General features: G+C 44.9%; 1 protein-coding gene across 4 annotated transcripts in view; it reads left to right on the top strand.

The window, feature by feature from the left end:
* The first annotated feature begins 6597 nt into the window (after nt 1-6597).
* Nucleotides 6598-17723, top strand: part of FAM120B (family with sequence similarity 120 member B) — a 40455-nt gene continuing 29329 nt past the window's right edge. The window contains exons 1-4 of one of the 4 annotated variants that reach the window (XM_083434104.1): nt 6598-6661; nt 10149-11205; nt 11474-11651; nt 15683-15778. In XM_083434104.1, the coding sequence (XP_083290230.1) occupies nt 10186-11205; nt 11474-11651; nt 15683-15778 (1294 nt within the window). In that variant the 5' untranslated portion in view covers nt 6598-6661; nt 10149-10185. Of the gene's footprint in view, nt 6982-10148; nt 11206-11473; nt 11652-15682; nt 15779-17723 lie in introns of all 4 variants that reach the window. The other 3 variants (XM_083434107.1, XM_083434106.1, XM_083434105.1) reach the window with 3 other exon arrangements.

Genomic DNA, 17723 nt, shown 5'->3' with positions numbered 1-17723 from the left:
TTTTCCACCCTGGATGCAAAACAAAACTAACCAGTTTTGCATAAGGCAAAGAGAACAGGATTAGAACAACAAAAGGACCAGCCATTCATTGCTTAGAGAGAATGGAGTGATGTCATGGGCTGTGTTAAGTGGTGACGGTGAGGTTGGGCCTGATCCTTACACCCATGCAGAAAAGCAGTACATGGTGGCTGGAATGAGAACACAGTGGCTGCTGCATGCTTAGAACTTTTAATGGGTGGACAGAGATGGTTTCTTTGCAGCGGCCTTCGTGGCTCAGAACAGTGGGGTGGGGGGTGCAATTGATGCTCTGCAAGGAAGACTGTTATCTTAAGCACTGGCTTAGAAACAAGTCCCATTATATCCAGTGGAACAGAAGAACATCAAAAGAGCCCTGCTGGAGCAGATCAAGGGTCCAGCACTCTGTTCTCATAGTGGCCAGCCCAATGCCTGGGGGGGAGAGGCAAAAAAGGAGTGGAGCAGTGCTTTCCCCGCAGTTCATTACTACAACTTGCCATAGCCAATTCCATCATTTCAACTACGTGCTTCAGCCAGATCCTCTATGGATGTTGACTCAGAAGTGGCCATTTGTCCAACAGGACTTCCAAGGAAAGAACCAGGCTATTAAGCAGCAATATTTTTCCCAACATGTGCCTTTTCCCTGGAAGCAAACAAGGCACTAGCCAGTCCAGTGCCCAGGACTCTTAATATGCTGACTGCCTGTTTCATTGTATCTTGAATGCATTGTAAACAGCCATGAGAACTTCAGTCACTAGGTAAGTTTAAATATTTCAAATAAATAACTAAACAAACAATGCAGTTGGCTCCTATCCTTGATTACCTGGAAGTGAACCTCACTTGAATTCAGTGACGCTTTCTTTAAAATAATGTGGGCACAAGGCCCTTAATTTGGCTCTGGGACCTGTTGTTGGTACGTAGAACAGTGTAATATTCCCCCAAGCATGTGCAGAGTTCCTCTCTTTCAAAAGTAACTGCCGCTATTACCCCTGTATCTGTGTAAGAGGTTGCAGGTTGGGGCTTGAACCCTGACACCATAAAGTAATACACCCCAGACCCCCCATTAAGAATGAATGAGACAGGGGTTACATGCTCTGTTTGCCATATAATTCCATCTAAAGATTTAATATTAACATTTGCCGCTACTTTGGTACATATGTCAAAAGCAGTACATAAATCTTTTAGTAAGTAAAATGTCTAGGAATATTTTCTTAAGTAATAAAATGTCTCCGTCTCATTTCCAGCTAGACATCTGCCTTGAAACGCCAATTATCAATTGCATTCCAAAGTACTGTATTTTTCAGTGTATAAGATGCCCTCATGTATAAGATGCCCCCTACTTTGGGGGACTCCAAATTAAGAAAACACCCCTCAGCACTACCCATGTATAAGACGAGCCCCAATTTCCAACCTAATTTTTTGGTAAAAAAAGCCCTATGTCTTATACACGGAAAAATGCGGTATGTTTACTGTATTACTATGGTACATTCAAATTTTGTATCAGCTCTTTTAAGGCCTTGGATTTAATCGGCAGTTCAAAGCACCTCAATCCTAAATAGATTTGCTTGAAAGCAAGTCCTGCAGAGCCCAGTGAAACTGTTTGCAAAATAAGTGAATGCAGCATTAGAAAAAGCCACGTATTTGCTGCTTGTTATCTGCCGTGTCTCTTTTGCTTCTGTCTCTTGTGCAGCTCTATTCTGTTTCAAATATATTATTTCCTATTAAGCGCTTCCTTCTTACCTCTCCCCACCCCCCACGCAGTTTACTTAAAGCAAGTATTTTCCAGAAAGTGGTTGTGAAAGAACAGTTTGGGGATGAGGCAGATCTCCTACTTTTGAACTGGGCTCCCCCTTTTCCCCCTGCGAGCATCTGCCTGGGGAATAACAGATGTGGGCACCTGCGGTGGCAGGCTGCATATGTTCCATCCTATTCACAGGCATTCAGACGAGGTTACAATGGTAAGCCTTTGTGTACGCAAAGTCACTAAATATATTAATCTGTGTTCCCCAGAGCACTGCTCTGTTTAATTTTTTCCACTGGCAATAACATCTGATCTAATCCTCCAATTGGCTCCCCATCGAGCCCCCTTCCCTCCTCCCTCCCCCCCCGGAAAAAATATGTGAAGTTATTCAAGCTTCCACCTGTTGCCTATCGGATTGAAGTAGGTCATGTGATCGCCAGAGAACTTCAGAGAGGAGCTCATCATCCAGACTTATGGTGCATATATATGTGTCCGTGAGAGAGAAAGAGGGCATATATTAGGCCCCAAACCAGTTATTATTATTTTTTGTAAACTTAGCATATGTGACTCACTGCTAAAGAAAAGGTGCCCTTCTTCCATGCAAAACTCTTGCAAGGCCAGGAGGACAATGATAAAGGAACAAAAAAAACCCTCACTACCCTGGCTGCATTTTTTCTGCCTTTTGCAAATGATCATGAAAGTTCCCATGTGAGGCTTTGTTTATTAAACTCTAGTGGTTATTCGAAACAGTGGTCAATAGGCCAAGCAGCAAAAAGGTAACATAAATCTCAGATGTAAGACTTCGATTTTGGGGACAATTTTGTTTCATGACTCTTTTCTCTGATCATTGCTTCTTCTGTTTTGATTTGTTTTCGGCCACAATACGTCCTTTAGTTCTATTGTAGCCGGCACAATGCCCATGGATATCAGGCTGTGAATGAAGACAGAAGCAGTTTAAACAAACCAGCCTCTTTCTTTCCTCTCTGCCCATTGTAATATGAATGGGTCTTCTGCATTCTGCTGCTAGGAAACCATCTTTTTAAAGCCCAACTCCAAGAAAGAGACACAGAGAAAAGATTCCCAATAAAAAAAGAAGCCGCAGAAGCAAAAATAGGGTAGTATTGTTGTTGATGATGATGATGAAAAGGGGAGGGACATTTAAACAAATATTTAAAAACAATTTCATTGAACATTTAAGGAGACACCTATAGTTTTAATAGTATTGCCCCACGTCCCCTGCCTTAGCAATTAGCAGACAGAAAGAAGACATAAAAAAGTTTGCCTTTCGACAGAAAAAGAAGGAAATTAGCATGAAGCGTGATTATTTGCGAACATTAACTATAGGGTACACTTGGTATTAAGGAATGACAACAGTAGACAATATTGTTTTTAATCAAGGATTAATCAAGGATGGAATAAATATGAAGATTTCTCTTTCATTTCAACTGGAAAGAAAACCCACAGTGAGAAATTAAGAGGGATATGAAACATATAGAAGATGAAAAAGATTTATGAGGCGGTATAAGTTGTAGCAGAGCATATGGAAATACTCTTCAGCGTCAACTGTATGAAATAAACAAGAAACAAACAATACGCACGCGGAAAGCCTCACGTGAGATGGACTTGTGCTCTTACTGCGGCAGCAAATGATAAATAAGCGGCACTGCAAAAGGAGGAGGCTTCAAAGTTGCGCAAGTTGTGTGTATTACCAGCCTGTCCTGCGCAAGTTCTCTTTGCCATTCTCCTCCTCGTCTGCATCTACGATCCTATGATCTAGCTGAGATCCTGCATTGCAGGGGGTTGGACTAGATGACCCCTAGGGACCCCTCCCTTCCAGCTCTGCCATTCATTCTACGCTTCGAGGCTCCGCCTCTATTCCACGGCGCGGGCGGCGCCGACTTCGAGGAAGAGACTCCGGCCGCGTGAGGTCACGTGGTCGACTCCCGCACTTTCTCGGTCCGGGAAGAACCATAGAGATAAGAAAAAAAGGACGCGGCAGAAATCCTAACGGGCTCGCGGGCTGGATGGTGTACGCGGCGCGCTCTCTCTCCCCACGCTTTTCCCAAGCGGCGCCGGCGTTTTCGCAAAGAGATAGCTCATTAATGAAAGCGCTCCACGCAGCGCTCACTTCAGGCTGCCATTAGACGCCGTTGCATTCCGAGCAAAGGAAGTAAACGGGGATTGTAGTAAAACTTTGGGGCAGAGAGAGAGGGGCTTTCCGTTCCAGTGCTTCGGCAGAATTATACTCGGGAAAGAAGGGGGGGGGCGTGATTTTGTATTTCCCTTCGTGAAATTGCTACCGTCGCTGCCTCTCAGAATAGAACTCGAGGTGTTTTAAGTAGGAAAAAAGGCAGCCGGCCTAGTGGTGAGAGGAGGAAGCTGGGCAGGGAGGCAGCAGAGAAATTAAGAGTTGTTTTAGCAACGACAATTGAAGCATAAATCATGATTTGGGCTCCTTCCTCTTCTCAGCTTCTGGAATGGCTCTGGGCATGATTCCTCCATTGCAAGGGGTTGGACTAGATGACCCACAGGGTCCCTTCCAACTATACAGGTCTATGATTCTATAAATGCTGTTCAAATCAGTGGCCGCTAGCCACGGCGGCTATTTTCCATGTCCACTGTCGGAGGAGGCCGTATGCCTCTAAATGCTGGTTGATGAGACTCCCAAGTGGGGAGGGAAGGTCATAGAATCATAGAGTTGGAAGAGACCACAAGGGCCATCGAGTCCAACCGCCTGCCAAGCAGGAAAACCATCAGAGCACTCCTGACATATGGTTGTCAAGCCTCTGCTTAAAGACCTCCAAAGAAGGAGACCACCACACTCCTTGGCAGCAAATTCCAAGGTCCTTGCTGCACTCAGGTCCTGTTTGGGGGCTTCCTGTGGGCAACTTGTTGAGCCCTATGAGAACAGAGGAGCCTTTGGTCTAACCCCACAGAGATGGTCTTAAATAGTGCCAGATCCTGTTGCTGCAATTGCTTAGGGAGTAAGCCCCATCCAACGTAGCGGGCCTCACTTTGTCTGCTCACAGCAGTCTTCTGAGTATCCATCTATTTTTATACGGTGATGCTTATATTCTCTATAATGAGTCATGCATGCTTTTTCTCTCCCCCCCCCCCCCATTTCACAGCATCCTTGCAAGGTAGTTTAGGTCGAGAGGCAGTGGCTGGTCCAAAGTCACTTGCTAAGCTTCAGGACTGAGGTGGGATTTGAATCCTGCTCTCCCAGGTCCTATGCCTAATTAACAGTCTAACCTCTACACCAAATCGGCTCACATGGACTGTTAAACATGCTTTTCCAGGGAACACGCTCAATTGAACTTGGCAGATGTTCCTTGCATGTATATATATGCATAGGATTGGGCTGCGTAGTTGTAATCCTCCGCACGCTTACCTGGGAGTAAACCCAGCCCTGTCAAGCCCTGTGGTGCTTACTTTGGAATACACGAGTGGGGTGTTTGATGCTGTGCCCTGTCAGCGGGTTCAAGGGATCGCCAGAAATGTGCTGGCCTAATGTGTTGCCATTACAGATCCAGAGTTGGGCTTGAACCAGGGAAAGGTTTGTAATAATAATAATAATAATAATAATAATATTTATATGCTGCCCATCTGACTAGGATGCCCCAGCCACTCTGGGCGGATCTCAACAGAATATTAAAAACACAATAAAACATCAAACATTTAAAAACTTCCCTAGACAGGGCTGCCTTCAGATGTCTTCTAAAAGTCATATACTTGCTTATTTCCTTGACATCTGATGGGTGGGCGCCACTACCGAGATGGCCCTCTGCCTGGTTCCCTGTAAACTCACATCTCGCAGTGAGGGAACCGCCAGAAGGCCCTCAGGGCTGGACCTCAGTGTCTGCTTAGGCTTGCCGCACATCAGGAAAATTCCTGACACGTCCTGGTTTTGGGGTGTAAAAAGGGCGTTAGGGGGGCAAAATGCCAGGAAAAACCCAGGTGTATGGCAAAGCAGTGGAGGTTTCCCCCAAGAAGCTCAACAATTTGGGTTTGTTCCCAAAAAAAGCTCAACAGTTTTGGTGGGCCAAAGCTATTTAGGGCATTACAGGTCAGCACCCACACTTTGAATTGTGCTTGGAAACGTACTGGGAGCCAGGGTATATCCTTTAGGACTGGTGTTATATGGTCCCGGCGTCCGCTCCCAGTCTGCAGCATTCTGGATTAGTTGTAGTTTCTGAGTCACCTTCAAATGTGGACCCACGTAGAGGGCATTGCAGTAGTCCAGGGGTCAGCAAACTTTTTCAGCAGGGGGCCAGTCCGCTGTTCCGCAGACCTTGGGGGGGGGGGCAGACTATATTTTGAAAAAAATAATAATGAACGAATTCCTATGCCCCACAAATAACCCAGAGATGCATTTTAAAGAAAAGTACACATTCTACTCATGTAAAATGCCTGGCTGTCCCGCATTTCTGAATGCCAACATGGGGTTCCTGTTCCACCCCATATAATTTTAACCCTGGATCGCTTGTTGTTGGGTTCTCTGTTTTTGGGGCGGCGTATGAGCTGCACGGGAATCAAAGGGGAGCGTATAGGTTACATTACTTGGAAATCCTGTAGGCAAAACCTTTCTCACAATTTGCTCCTCTCTCCGGAATTTCTGTGAGGCGTAGAAGAGGGGAGCGCTCACGCCGAGGCTGAAATAAAACGCCAGCGCCCTTTTCTTTCACAGCGTATATCACACCTCCATCTCGTAATGGGTCCAGTTATTTTAAAGCACCGAGAGCCTTACCCCTTGTGAGGCTTTGCGTTAATTTCCGACGTCTTTCCTCCCCGCATATGGCTTCTGAGAGAGGCCACTGGGAACCGGAAGTTTTGCGAGAGACGCGTGCAGCCCGTAGCCCCTTGGCGTCGATGTACGAAAGGAAGCCGAGGCCGCTGTGGAGGCGGGTTAGTGGCGTTGTCAGCGCGAGGGCGAGGGCGGGTGGCTTCTCTCCTTAAGGCACAACGCAGGTAGTTGCCTGTATGCGCCCAGGAAAGGGTACAGTCAGGTGGCCTGGTGAGCCTCTCGGACAAGGAATTCTGTTCAGAGGTGGTGCCGCCTCCATTTAGGGGACTGGCTATTCATAGTGGGGTCTTTGGCAGTGCCAGTCCTCCTTATCTGCCAGTATAGGCTGCTTTCACAGGTAGCAGCATCAAGAGCTCATCCATAACTGCTTAATGTGGATCAGGGCCAGATTTAGGTTTGATGAGGCCCTAAGCTACTGAAGGTAACAGGGCCCTTTATAGGTCCAGCTGTCCTTTGTCAACAACAAATTGCTGCTGTTTTTTGTGTTGAATATATGGTAATTTATGGACCTAAAAGGTATCTAAAGCTATTTGCACATGCAGAATGTAGGCACCCTATATATAGAAATGAGCAAACCAGTGATATTTTAGGGTAAGGGTACCAGATTTTTTTCAATGAATCCGGGGACCCTTTTCAACTTCCTACTCAATACAGTCATACCTCGTGTTGCGTTAGGTTCATGTTGCGTCTTTTCGGCTTGCGAATGCGGCAAACCTGGAAGTGTATACAGTGGTACCTCGGGTTACATACGCTTCAGGTTACAGACTCCGCTAACCCAGAAATAGTGCTTCAGGTTGAGAACTTTGCTTTAGGATAAGAACAGAAATTGGGCTCCGGCGACGCGGCAGCAACAGGAGGCCCCATTAGCTAAAGTGGTGCTTCAGGTTAAGAACAGTTTCAGGTTAAGAACGGACCTCTGGAACAAATTAAGTACTTAACCCGAGGTACCACTGTACTTCCGGGTTTCGCTGTGTGTGTGTGTGTGCAGAAGCATTCTGCGCGCTTCGCACATGCGCAGAAGCGCTCTATCACGCTCCACGCTTGCTCAGAAGTGCCACTCTAGTTGCAGACTTTTTGGGGTGCGAACGGCACCCCGGAACAGATTGTGCCCGCAACTGGAGGTACCACTGTAGATGAATTTTGTGGGGGGACTGATTTGTAAATCTTGGGACTGTCCCCAGGAAATGGGGATGTCTGGAAACCTTATTTTAGGGAGCAGGCTAGCAGGCAGGGCTTACTACATAGGAGCCTACACAACCCAAAACACTGTTGCTGTATGTAGGTTTTATTTTATTTGTTTTTTATCTTATATTTTGGAAATTTACATCCAGGTTTGTTTGTTTTTCATTAAATTTTTTGGGGACCCCGAAGAGAGGGGGTCCTAAGCTATAGCTTGTTTAGCTTATACGTAAATCCGTCACTGGTGTGGATAGTAAGCTTCCTGTTGCCTCCATTAATTCTCCATTGTCTGTAGGACATTCTCACTGCCTTCTCCCTCAATCTGCATTTTTCCCCCTACCAGGGATCCTCCAAAAAGGAGAGGGTGTGAAAAAAATTGGGTTGAAGGAAGGGAGGCAGGTGAGGAGGACACTCACACCTTCACCTTTTCAGGTCACCGGGAGTTATATGATAGTAGTTTCTGTAGGCATTTGAGACATTTTAGTGATGATGAGCTGAAACATTGGACACGACTCTGTGAAGAGATTAATTATGCCCGCATTTAATTTCAAATTTCTTTCATGCACAAGGTTTCAGGCCACAGTTAAGCCTGTTATAGCAAATCTTAGAATTGTCAGGGAGTGCTCATTTAACTGGGAAAGATGCTACAGCGGCTGTTAGATAAATCTGTGCACCCGAGGAAGGGCATTCTGTAGCATCTCTGAAAAAGTAATTTCATGTTAGTTTTAGATTGTGTTGGGCTGCAATCCTATACCTTCTTGCCTGGGAGAAAGTCCCATTGAACTCAGTGGGACTTAATTTTGAGTAGACATTGCACTGTTTTAGTAATATATTCTGGTGTTACAATGAATAGGAACTTGTAAATTGCACATGAAGGGCTGGGATTTTTGAACCATGAAGTTAGAAAGTAAACCCACTGTCAGCTTTTAAAATGGAAAATTAGCAATCCGCAATCACCTTATTTTAGTAGCATGTACTGAATATAACACTTCGTAGGTGCTTTGTAATTGAAAATGTGAGAAATCAGTCGTGCGAAAGATAGACACCAGCCTAATTAAAACTTGCAGTGTATTTCTTCACTGTTTGTGTTAGAAACAAAGGAAATTTCTTTTCAGTAATGTAAAAAAGGAAAAGAAAGTCTTGCATTATTAACTGTGTAATCCTGAGCATACTACTCAGAGGCAGTGCTTTTTTTCGGGGGGGGGGGGGCGCAGGGGTACGCATACACCTAAACATTTGTGAATCTAAGTTTGGCCTCATTGAGGGGCAGTATTTCAATATGTGTAGGAAAATGAGAGTACCCCAAACTTTTTTTTAGAAAAAAAAGCACAGCTCAGAGGTAAGTCTCATTGAGCTCAATTAGACTTATTCCTTAGTAAGTGTGGGTAGGATTGCAGATAAAAGTTCATTTTTTAAGGGGGGTTCTTTTTATATCATGGCTCGTTCAAATTTCACTTTTCTGATTTCCCATATTCATTTTGGAAACAGTTCTTTCCTTGCATTAACTGAATGATAGGAGACTGTATCTCTGGTATTTATACAATTACAGTACTTATATCATCTCATTGTGAGCCCATGAATTTAATCATGTAATTTAATTTATTTAAACATCTATCTGACTATTTAAAAGGCGCAGTGCGTAGGAAGTGTCAGTGAAAATCAGTTGTCCAGTTTTTTCTGAGTGGAAGCACTGCTTGCTTACTGCCATCATGGGGTACAACCCAAAAAGGCCATGGGCAGCTACCCCCCCCCCCCAAATCAAGTAAATCAAAAGAATGTAACTAACTGAGGTTCTGTCACCCTATCATAAAGCCTGCCCCCCAACATAAATCCTGGCTGCACCCACGAAAAAGGCTGTGTGTGCACCAGATTTAGCTTACATGTCAAATGTTAAAAGGTGGGGTGGAAAGCTAGGTCTTGTAGCTGAAGGATGGTTTTCTACCTTCAGCTGGTGGCAAGGGTACAATGGGGAGAAAGAAACTGAGATAGAGATACGATAAAGACATGGGCCAAGATCCAGAGAGCTACTTTTGGCGTGCAAATCCTCCATGCCAAATCACCAAATTGCTTTCAAAAGTCCGGCCAGTTTCAAAATCTTCCACTTTCAAAAGTTAAGGATGCCATTTGAGAATCACAAGTCTTAACCTTCTTTGGATATGTGGAAAAAGTTGGATGGTTCTTTGGACCCCAACCGTTACTGAGGAAAATTTGTTTCAGTCCCTTCTCTCAGGGATCCAGATGCGTTTCATCCACTGCGTGCCGTGGAAGAGCAACCCTTTTGCCGATGGATCTCTTTTACAGTTCTGTGGATTTGTGTAGCGTTTATTGCACCCCTCTTACGGTAGCCTTCCTTATTGAAATTGTCCCCAGAATGATTTGTCTTACTGTTTATGTGTTTCGTTTCTTTAGGTTCTTGAAGAAACTGAACTTTACGTATCACTGCAATATGGGCGTTAAAGGCTTGTATTCGTTTGTGACCAATGACTGTCCGGGTGCATGTATAGCGGTAAACCTGAAAGTAGTGGCAGATGAGCACCGCAGCAAGTATCCTGGGTCTACTCCTGTCCTTGTGGTAGATGCTATGTGTTGTATTCGAAAGTGGTACACACCAGAATCGTGGGTTTGTGGTGGCCAGTGGCGTGAATATTTTTCTGTGCTGGATTGTTTCATAAACACCTTTACAGCAGCTGGTATCAAACTTGTGTTTTATTTTGATGGTTTGGTGGAGCCGAAAAAGCGAAGTGTATGGGTTAGGCGGAGATTGGATAATGGCAAAGAAATAGCCAAGATCTTTCGGTTCATCAAGACCTATAAGCAGCAGCCCGGGAGAGAAATGTTCTTTATTCCATCTGGGTTGGCTACTTTTACACGCTCCGCCTTGAGGACCCTTGGTCAAGAGACAATATGTTCACTGCGAGAGGCAGACTATGAAGTGGCGTCTTATGCACTGCATAACAACTGCATGGGGATTCTTGCAGAGGACACAGACTATCTGATTTTTGACACTGCTCCCTATTTTTCCGTCAAAGAGCTCCACTTGCAAAGGCTAGATACAGTGATGTTCTCAAGGCAGAATCTCTGCAGCAGGTTGGGCCTCCATCCAACCGATCTCCCCCTTCTTGCCTGCATCCTTGGCACAGACATAGTACCAGAAAAGGTTATGGGACGTTTTCGGAATCAATGCGTTGCTTCATACCGTGCAAAAAGCCAGGGCTCTAATCAAAGGAGTAGCATGATTCTAGCCGTGGCAAACTATATTTCATCTATTTCGCGTTCATATGGTAGTTTGATAGCTTTAGCAGAAACGTTGCCTTTGGAATCAGACAAATCCCTACTTTGCAGTGAGATAGAGTCTTATCTCCTGCCTGGGCAGCAGTCTCCATGGCTTCCTTGTGACTTCTCACATCGCTCAGTGGCATCAATCCAACAAGAAGTGCCCCTGTGTTTAGATCAGGAGATCCTGCAGGTAATTAAGCTCTTGAATTTTCTTTTTGTATAGTTATGAATGCCCTGTTGTACCTTGGACTTACGCACACGTGTGTGATACATGCATATTGTATTATTATCATTTGCTTTATTACCTCAAGACACTTGTTTTTTTGGAAAGGAGCTCATTTCCCCTTCTCTTGTGCTAAATCTTTTGTGGCATCCTACTGCTGTAAAACAGAAAAGAATCACAAATACCAAGAGACAGCAGTGAAAGCAAATAATATATCTGGGTCTCTTGTGAACAGATAGCCAAAGAAAAATTTGTGAGAGCTGAAAGTCGTGCGTACGCTTTCATGTGCAGTGGAGAGGATGAATGCAGCAACACTTTGGAAGATGAAGATGATACAGAGCTTCCTGGACAGGCGCTTATCTTTCTCCCTGCCCGTCAGCATATCTATTCTCTTCTGCTGGAGTCTGCAAAAGGTAAACGCTGTGCTGGAATTTCAGTGCAATGTAACTGGTCCTACTGGATAGGGCTGAAAGGAGTTCTGGTCCAAAACATATGAAGGGCACCAGATTGTGAGCTGGGTCACATTTTTATTCACAGGCTTCTCAGAATATTTTGTTGAAATGTGAAATCTCCACATCCATTTTTGAGAGGCTCACATCTGTATGAAATTTAGGCCTTGATGCTGTAGGCATTCTACACGCAATTAGTAAGGAGAGGGCCATTAGAAATAATAAGAATAAGAACAGGGTGTACTTACATGTTGGTGCATTTTTGAACCTTTTAAGGTGATTAGTTCCCCCCACTAGTGTGGTAATAAAACAGTCATGAAAGCTGTTAATGATCAGAAAGCAGAGCAAAACGGTTATGTTTGGATTAGCTTTGTAGGTTTTTTTAAAAAACACCACAGAAAGTTTGTGTTGTTTGGAAAGAAATGCGATGTTGAAATAACTATTGTGAGTTAGGTTGGAGGATTGATCCCAAAGTGTTACCTCCTTTAAAAAAAAATAAAAACCAGTTATTCAGGCTGAACTGTAAGGTCATTGGCCAGTCAACACAGAAACAGAATTTAGAATATTCAAACCATTTATTTTTACTTAAAGCTTGCAATATATATATATATATATATATGCAGGTTTTGGTGTCCTCGGGTGTCTTCCCGTGTAAAAGTTGGGGTGTCTAGGCGACGTTTCGACGAGGTCTCACTCGTCATCTTCAGGCTGGTGCTTTCGGCTTCTTGTTACTGGAACAGAGCAGGATCTCAGTGTTTGAGTTCCTATAAATACTGTTGAGGAGGTGTGGTGTATAGCCTCCAATGTTCTGGGCAGAGAGGAGGTTCCCAGGCTAGTGTGCCTTTTCTTCTTTTGTTCCTTAATTACTTGAGGGATATCTTGAGTGATTTCTTGAGTGATTTCCTGAATCCCACTTAGGTGGGTCATTAGGTGTGGATTAGTTGCTAAAGCCTTCGTGTCTTGAACTCTTGAACTTTGTGAAGAGTTTTTCTGAGAAGATGGCTGTACTGCACTTGGTTGTGCTCTGGCTTGGCTTCGTGTATAGGGGCGAGCTGTGGTTTTGTGGCCTGTGCCAGCCAGATCTGTGTAGGGATTGCAGGGGGGTGCAGCATCCGGAGGTGCCACCCTGGTTTGGCTACTGGATGGTGTCTGTAATTTATCTGTGGAGAGGGTCTGGGTTTGGGTCTGGTGTGGTTGATTGGTGATGGCGTTCTGTGTGCCTCTGGATCTGGTGTCAGATTTTGTGGGGAGGGCTAATTTCCAGATGTCTGGCAAGCGGGATGTGTCGTCACGCTTGTTCATGTTGTGAGGGTGTTTCTCTATCTCGATGGCTTCCATGATTATTCTCTTGTGGTGATGTTCCATGTTAAAGAGCAATTTGGAATCTGCAAAATTAATTTCGTGTCCTGTTTCTTTCATGTGTTGGAAAAGAGAGGAAGTTTTTTCTTCTTTTTTGACGGCATTCTTGTGTTCTGCGATCCGTGCATTTATTCGTCTGTTTGTTTGTCCAATGTACGTGGCTGGGCAGACTTTGCAGGGTATTTCATAGACCCCTTGGTTTTCCAACTGAATTTTATCCTTGGGGTTTCTGAGGATATTGGCTATTTTTTGGTTGGTGCAAAAGGCTGTTTTGATATTGTGTTTATGGAGGATTTTGCTAATTTTATCTATGAAATACCCTGCAAAGTCTGCCCAGCCACGTACATTGGACAAACAAACAGACGAATAAATGCACGGATCGCAGAACACAAGAATGCCGTCAAAAAAGAAGAAAAAACTTCCTCTCTTTTCCAACACATGAAAGAAACAGGACACGAAATTAATTTTGCAGATTCCAAATTGCTCTTTAACATGGAACATCACCACAAGAGAATAATCATGGAAGCCATCGAGATAGAGAAACACCCTCACAACATGAACAAGCGTGACGACACATCCCGCTTGCCAGACATCTGGAAATTAGCCCTCCCCACAAAATCTGACACCAGATCCAGAGGCACACAGAACGCCATCACCAATCAACCACACCAGACCCAAACCCAGACCCTCTCCACAGATAAATTACAGACACCATCCAGTAGCCAAACCAGGGTGGCACCTCCGGATGCTGCACCCCCCTGCAATCCCTACACAGATCTGGCTGGCACAGGCCACAAAACCACAGCTCGCCCCTATACACGAAGCCAAGCCAGAGCACAACCAAGTGCAGTACAGCCATCTTCTCAGAAAAACTCTTCACAAAGTTCAAGAGTTCAAGACACGAAGGCTTTAGCAACTAATCCACACCTAATGACCCACCTAAGTGGGATTCAGGAAATCACTCAAGAAATCACTCAAGATATCCCTCAAGTAATTAAGGAACAAAAGAAGAAAAGGCACACTAGCCTGGGAACCTCCTCTCTGCCCAGAACATTGGAGGCTATACACCACACCTCCTCAACAGTATTTATAGGAACTCAAACACTGAGATCCTGCTCTGTTCCAGTAACAAGAAGCCGAAAGCACCAGCCTGAAGATGACGAGTGAGACCTCGTCGAAACGTCGCCTAGACACCCCAACTTTTACACGGGAAGACACCCGAGGACACCAAAACCTGCATTCCTGTACCCGTGAAAATCTACGAAAGCATATATATATATATATATATATATATATATATATATCTCAGCTTAAACAATTCCATATGTAAAACAATGTAAACATTTGAAAATACAGTGGTACCTCGGGTTACATACGCTTCAGGTTACAGACTCCGCTAACCCAGAAATAGTACCTCGGGTTAAGAACTTTGCTTCAGGAAGAGAACAGAAATTGTGCTACGGCAGCTGCAGGAGGCCCCATTAGCTAATGTGGTGCTTCAGGTTAAGAACAGTTTCCGGTTAAGAACAGACCTCTGGAACGAATTGAGTACTTAACCCGAGGTACCACTGTAATTCCAAATATAAAAACAGGGAAGGATAGTTCCACTACAGATACAGACTCTACAGTATATTGTTGCATCTGCCTGACCACTGTGGTTGGCCTGATCCTGCTAGGCTAGACAGTTGTTCTGTATCTCAGGGTGAGGAACCTTTCCTTGCCAGAGAGCCAGATCTGTATCTCCTCCACCCCTGCCAAGCCAAAGTTGGCAGGTGAGCAGGGCCACCCACCTGTCAATCACTTGACATAACGATGCCGGGTGTGGGGCAGGTGGTTGTGGCTTCCTGAAAACGGGCTTGCGGGCCATATAGAGAGCCCTGGAGGGCCACGTTTGGTCTGTGGGCCAGAGGTTCTCCACCCTTGCTGTATTAGAAGGACTTCCTTCAAAGAATTGTCTGGTGCAGAAATATGAGAGTCTTGAAGACTTCATTTGTTTGCGGACAAATTGACAAAATATGCAAAATATGGGAGCAAGCAGGGAAAGCAGAACTGGGGCAATTTAACGATATGCTAACCTAAAGGCTTCAAAGCTACTATGAAACTTGGTTCAAACATCCACATCCAAATCATGGTTGTAAACTAGCATGGGATTGCAACTTCTATTTAACACTGTCACGATAGCTTACATGGCTTGCCGAGGTAGGTAAGTCAGTGCCTACTGCTGTCTGTCTTGTCGTATCACATCTATGCGACGTATAGAATTGGGGTATTAAATACAGTGGTTCCTTGGATATGGGATTGCAGCCTTTATCTATACAGTGGTACCTCGGGTTACGTACGCTTCAGGTTACATATGCTTCAGGTTACAGACTCCGCTAACCCAGAAATAGTACCTTGGATTAAGAACCTTGCTTCAGGATGAGAACAGAAATCGCACGGCCGCAGCGGGAGGCCCCATTAGCTAAAGTGGTACTCTCAGGTTAAGAACAGTTTCAGGTTAAGAACGGACCTCCGGAACGAATTAAGTACTTAACCCAAGGTACCACTGTATTTTTGTGTCTTTAAAGAGTAAATGCTTCCAATTGGAAAATGTCAGTTCTCTTATTGGTTCATTGATCCAATTCTCTTTTCCTTAGATGTCAATGGGACGTACCCTGTAGTAAAGGAGTGGTTTGTGTACGCTGGGAATTCTCTGAAACAACCGGACTTGGTACAACCCAAGGAACTCCCAGGTAAAATGAAATTTCATTTTGTATTGAAAATTGATAACTAAATACACAATACCGTATTTTTCGCCCCATAGGGCGCACCGTCCCATAGGGCGCACCTAGTTTTTTGGGGGGGAAATCAAGGGAACACCCCCCCCCCGCAGCCATCCCCAAGCTAGAAGACGGAGTGCTCCGTCTCCCTCTTCTGCCTTCAGGGACAGCCTCCCTAGCCTCCATGGGGCAGCGGCTTGCCCCGTTGTCCCCCAAGCTTGTGCCAGCCAGCCTCCAAACCAGGTCGGGGAATAGCGGGATGGCGGCGCTTCGCCTCCCCGCTGTCCCCTGAGCTTGTGGGGCTGCCCGATATCTGCCCGAACCCCGGGGTGCGCTCCGGAGCCTGCCCCGTGCTTCGGGCTGCAGGCTGCCGCCCGCAAGCCTTGAGAGCCCGGCGGGAACTCCTGCCGGGCTCGCAAGGCTTGCGGATAGCTTCCTGAAGCCTGGAGAGTGAGAGGGGTCAGTGCGCACCGACCCCTCTCGCTCTCCAGGCTTCAGTGAAAGCCTGCATTCGCCCCATAGGACGCACACACATTTCCCCTTCATTTTTGGAGGGGAAAAAGTGCGTCCTATAGGGCGAAAAATACGGTACTTTGCTTTCAAATAAAGTGGTACCCCGGGTTACATACGCTTCAGGTTACAGATGCTTCAGGTTACAGACTCCGTTAACCCAGAAATAGTACCTTGGGTTAAGAACTTTGCTTCAGGATGAGAACAGAAATCGTGCAGCGGCAGCAGGAGGCCCCATTAGCTAAAGAGGTGCATCAGGTTAAGAACACTTTCAGGTTAAGAATGGACCTCCGGAACAAATTAAGTACTTAACCCAAGGTACCACTGTATATGCAGTGTGGATTTAAATGATATTTAAGATGATTTTGTTTCAGAGAGCCAGACAGCTTTGATAAAGCCACCCTACGTAAATGCATTTATTTCAGAAACATGTAGCTTGTCAGAATGGTTTGATAGGTCCTCAGGGAGGCTTTCGACATCTAAAAACAACAAACATCAACCATGAGAATTCAGCGGGTTAAAATACAGAAAAACAGCACTGCAATAAAATTTTAAAAAATGGCAGCCAACACAGTTTCCAGAGAAAATGTGAAAAAAGACCCAGACAGAATCCACTGTGAGTAAAACTTTGTTTAATACCACCCCAAGTCATTGGGAAAGGACTGTAATGTAGAGCAAATGCTTTGTCTGTAGAAAGTTCAATCCCTGACATCTCCAGGCTGGGAAAGGCCCTGGAAAACCAGTACCAGCCAGCATTGAGAATACTGAGCTAGATGGATCAGTGGTTAGTTTTGCTGTTGGATGCTGCAGGTTGTTTAAGTTGCCTTCTTAAATTTATAGTATTGGAATGTGGTTTTGGAGTATGTTATTGTTTTGCTTGGCTATTAGGAAAATGTTTTTGTAGTGTTTGGTTGAAATGCATCCCTTTTCCTTTGCTGCATGCCATTTTGAGCATGATTTTTGTGCGTGGAAAAGCAGCCTACAAATAAAACGAATGGACGATGGATTTGGTATAAGGCAGCCTCCTATGTTACGTTAAGGAATATAGAAAAAGACAGCATAGGCACATTCTTAACAAGAGTGAGTGAGCTTCATACTTCTTCATTCATTCATTGATTGCATTCCTGCAAAGAGGTGGGAAGGGAAATATGAGGAGCAATTACATTGTGCAGATGAGAAAGAAGCAAAATAACCACTAGGAAAATAATCTACTCAGGATGTGAATGCACCCCAGTGCCAAATTCTGCTCTAGCTGAATAATGTGGCTGAGACAGAAGAACTGTGCCTGTGTCTGCACTGCACTAGTATGTTGTTGGGTTAGTTACATGTTAGAGAGGTACAAATGCTGAAGAACCTGTGTGTCATCTGATCCTCAGGTCTGTACTGTTAGCTGTGCAGTCATCAAGTA

The sequence above is a fragment of the Podarcis tiliguerta genome, assembly GCF_965153285.1.
Source record: "Podarcis tiliguerta genome assembly, chromosome: 3".
Classification (NCBI taxonomy): domain Eukaryota; kingdom Metazoa; phylum Chordata; class Lepidosauria; order Squamata; family Lacertidae; genus Podarcis; species Podarcis tiliguerta.
The sequence above is the reverse complement of the archived record's forward strand: the minus strand, read 5'-3'. Positions and strand labels throughout refer to the sequence as shown.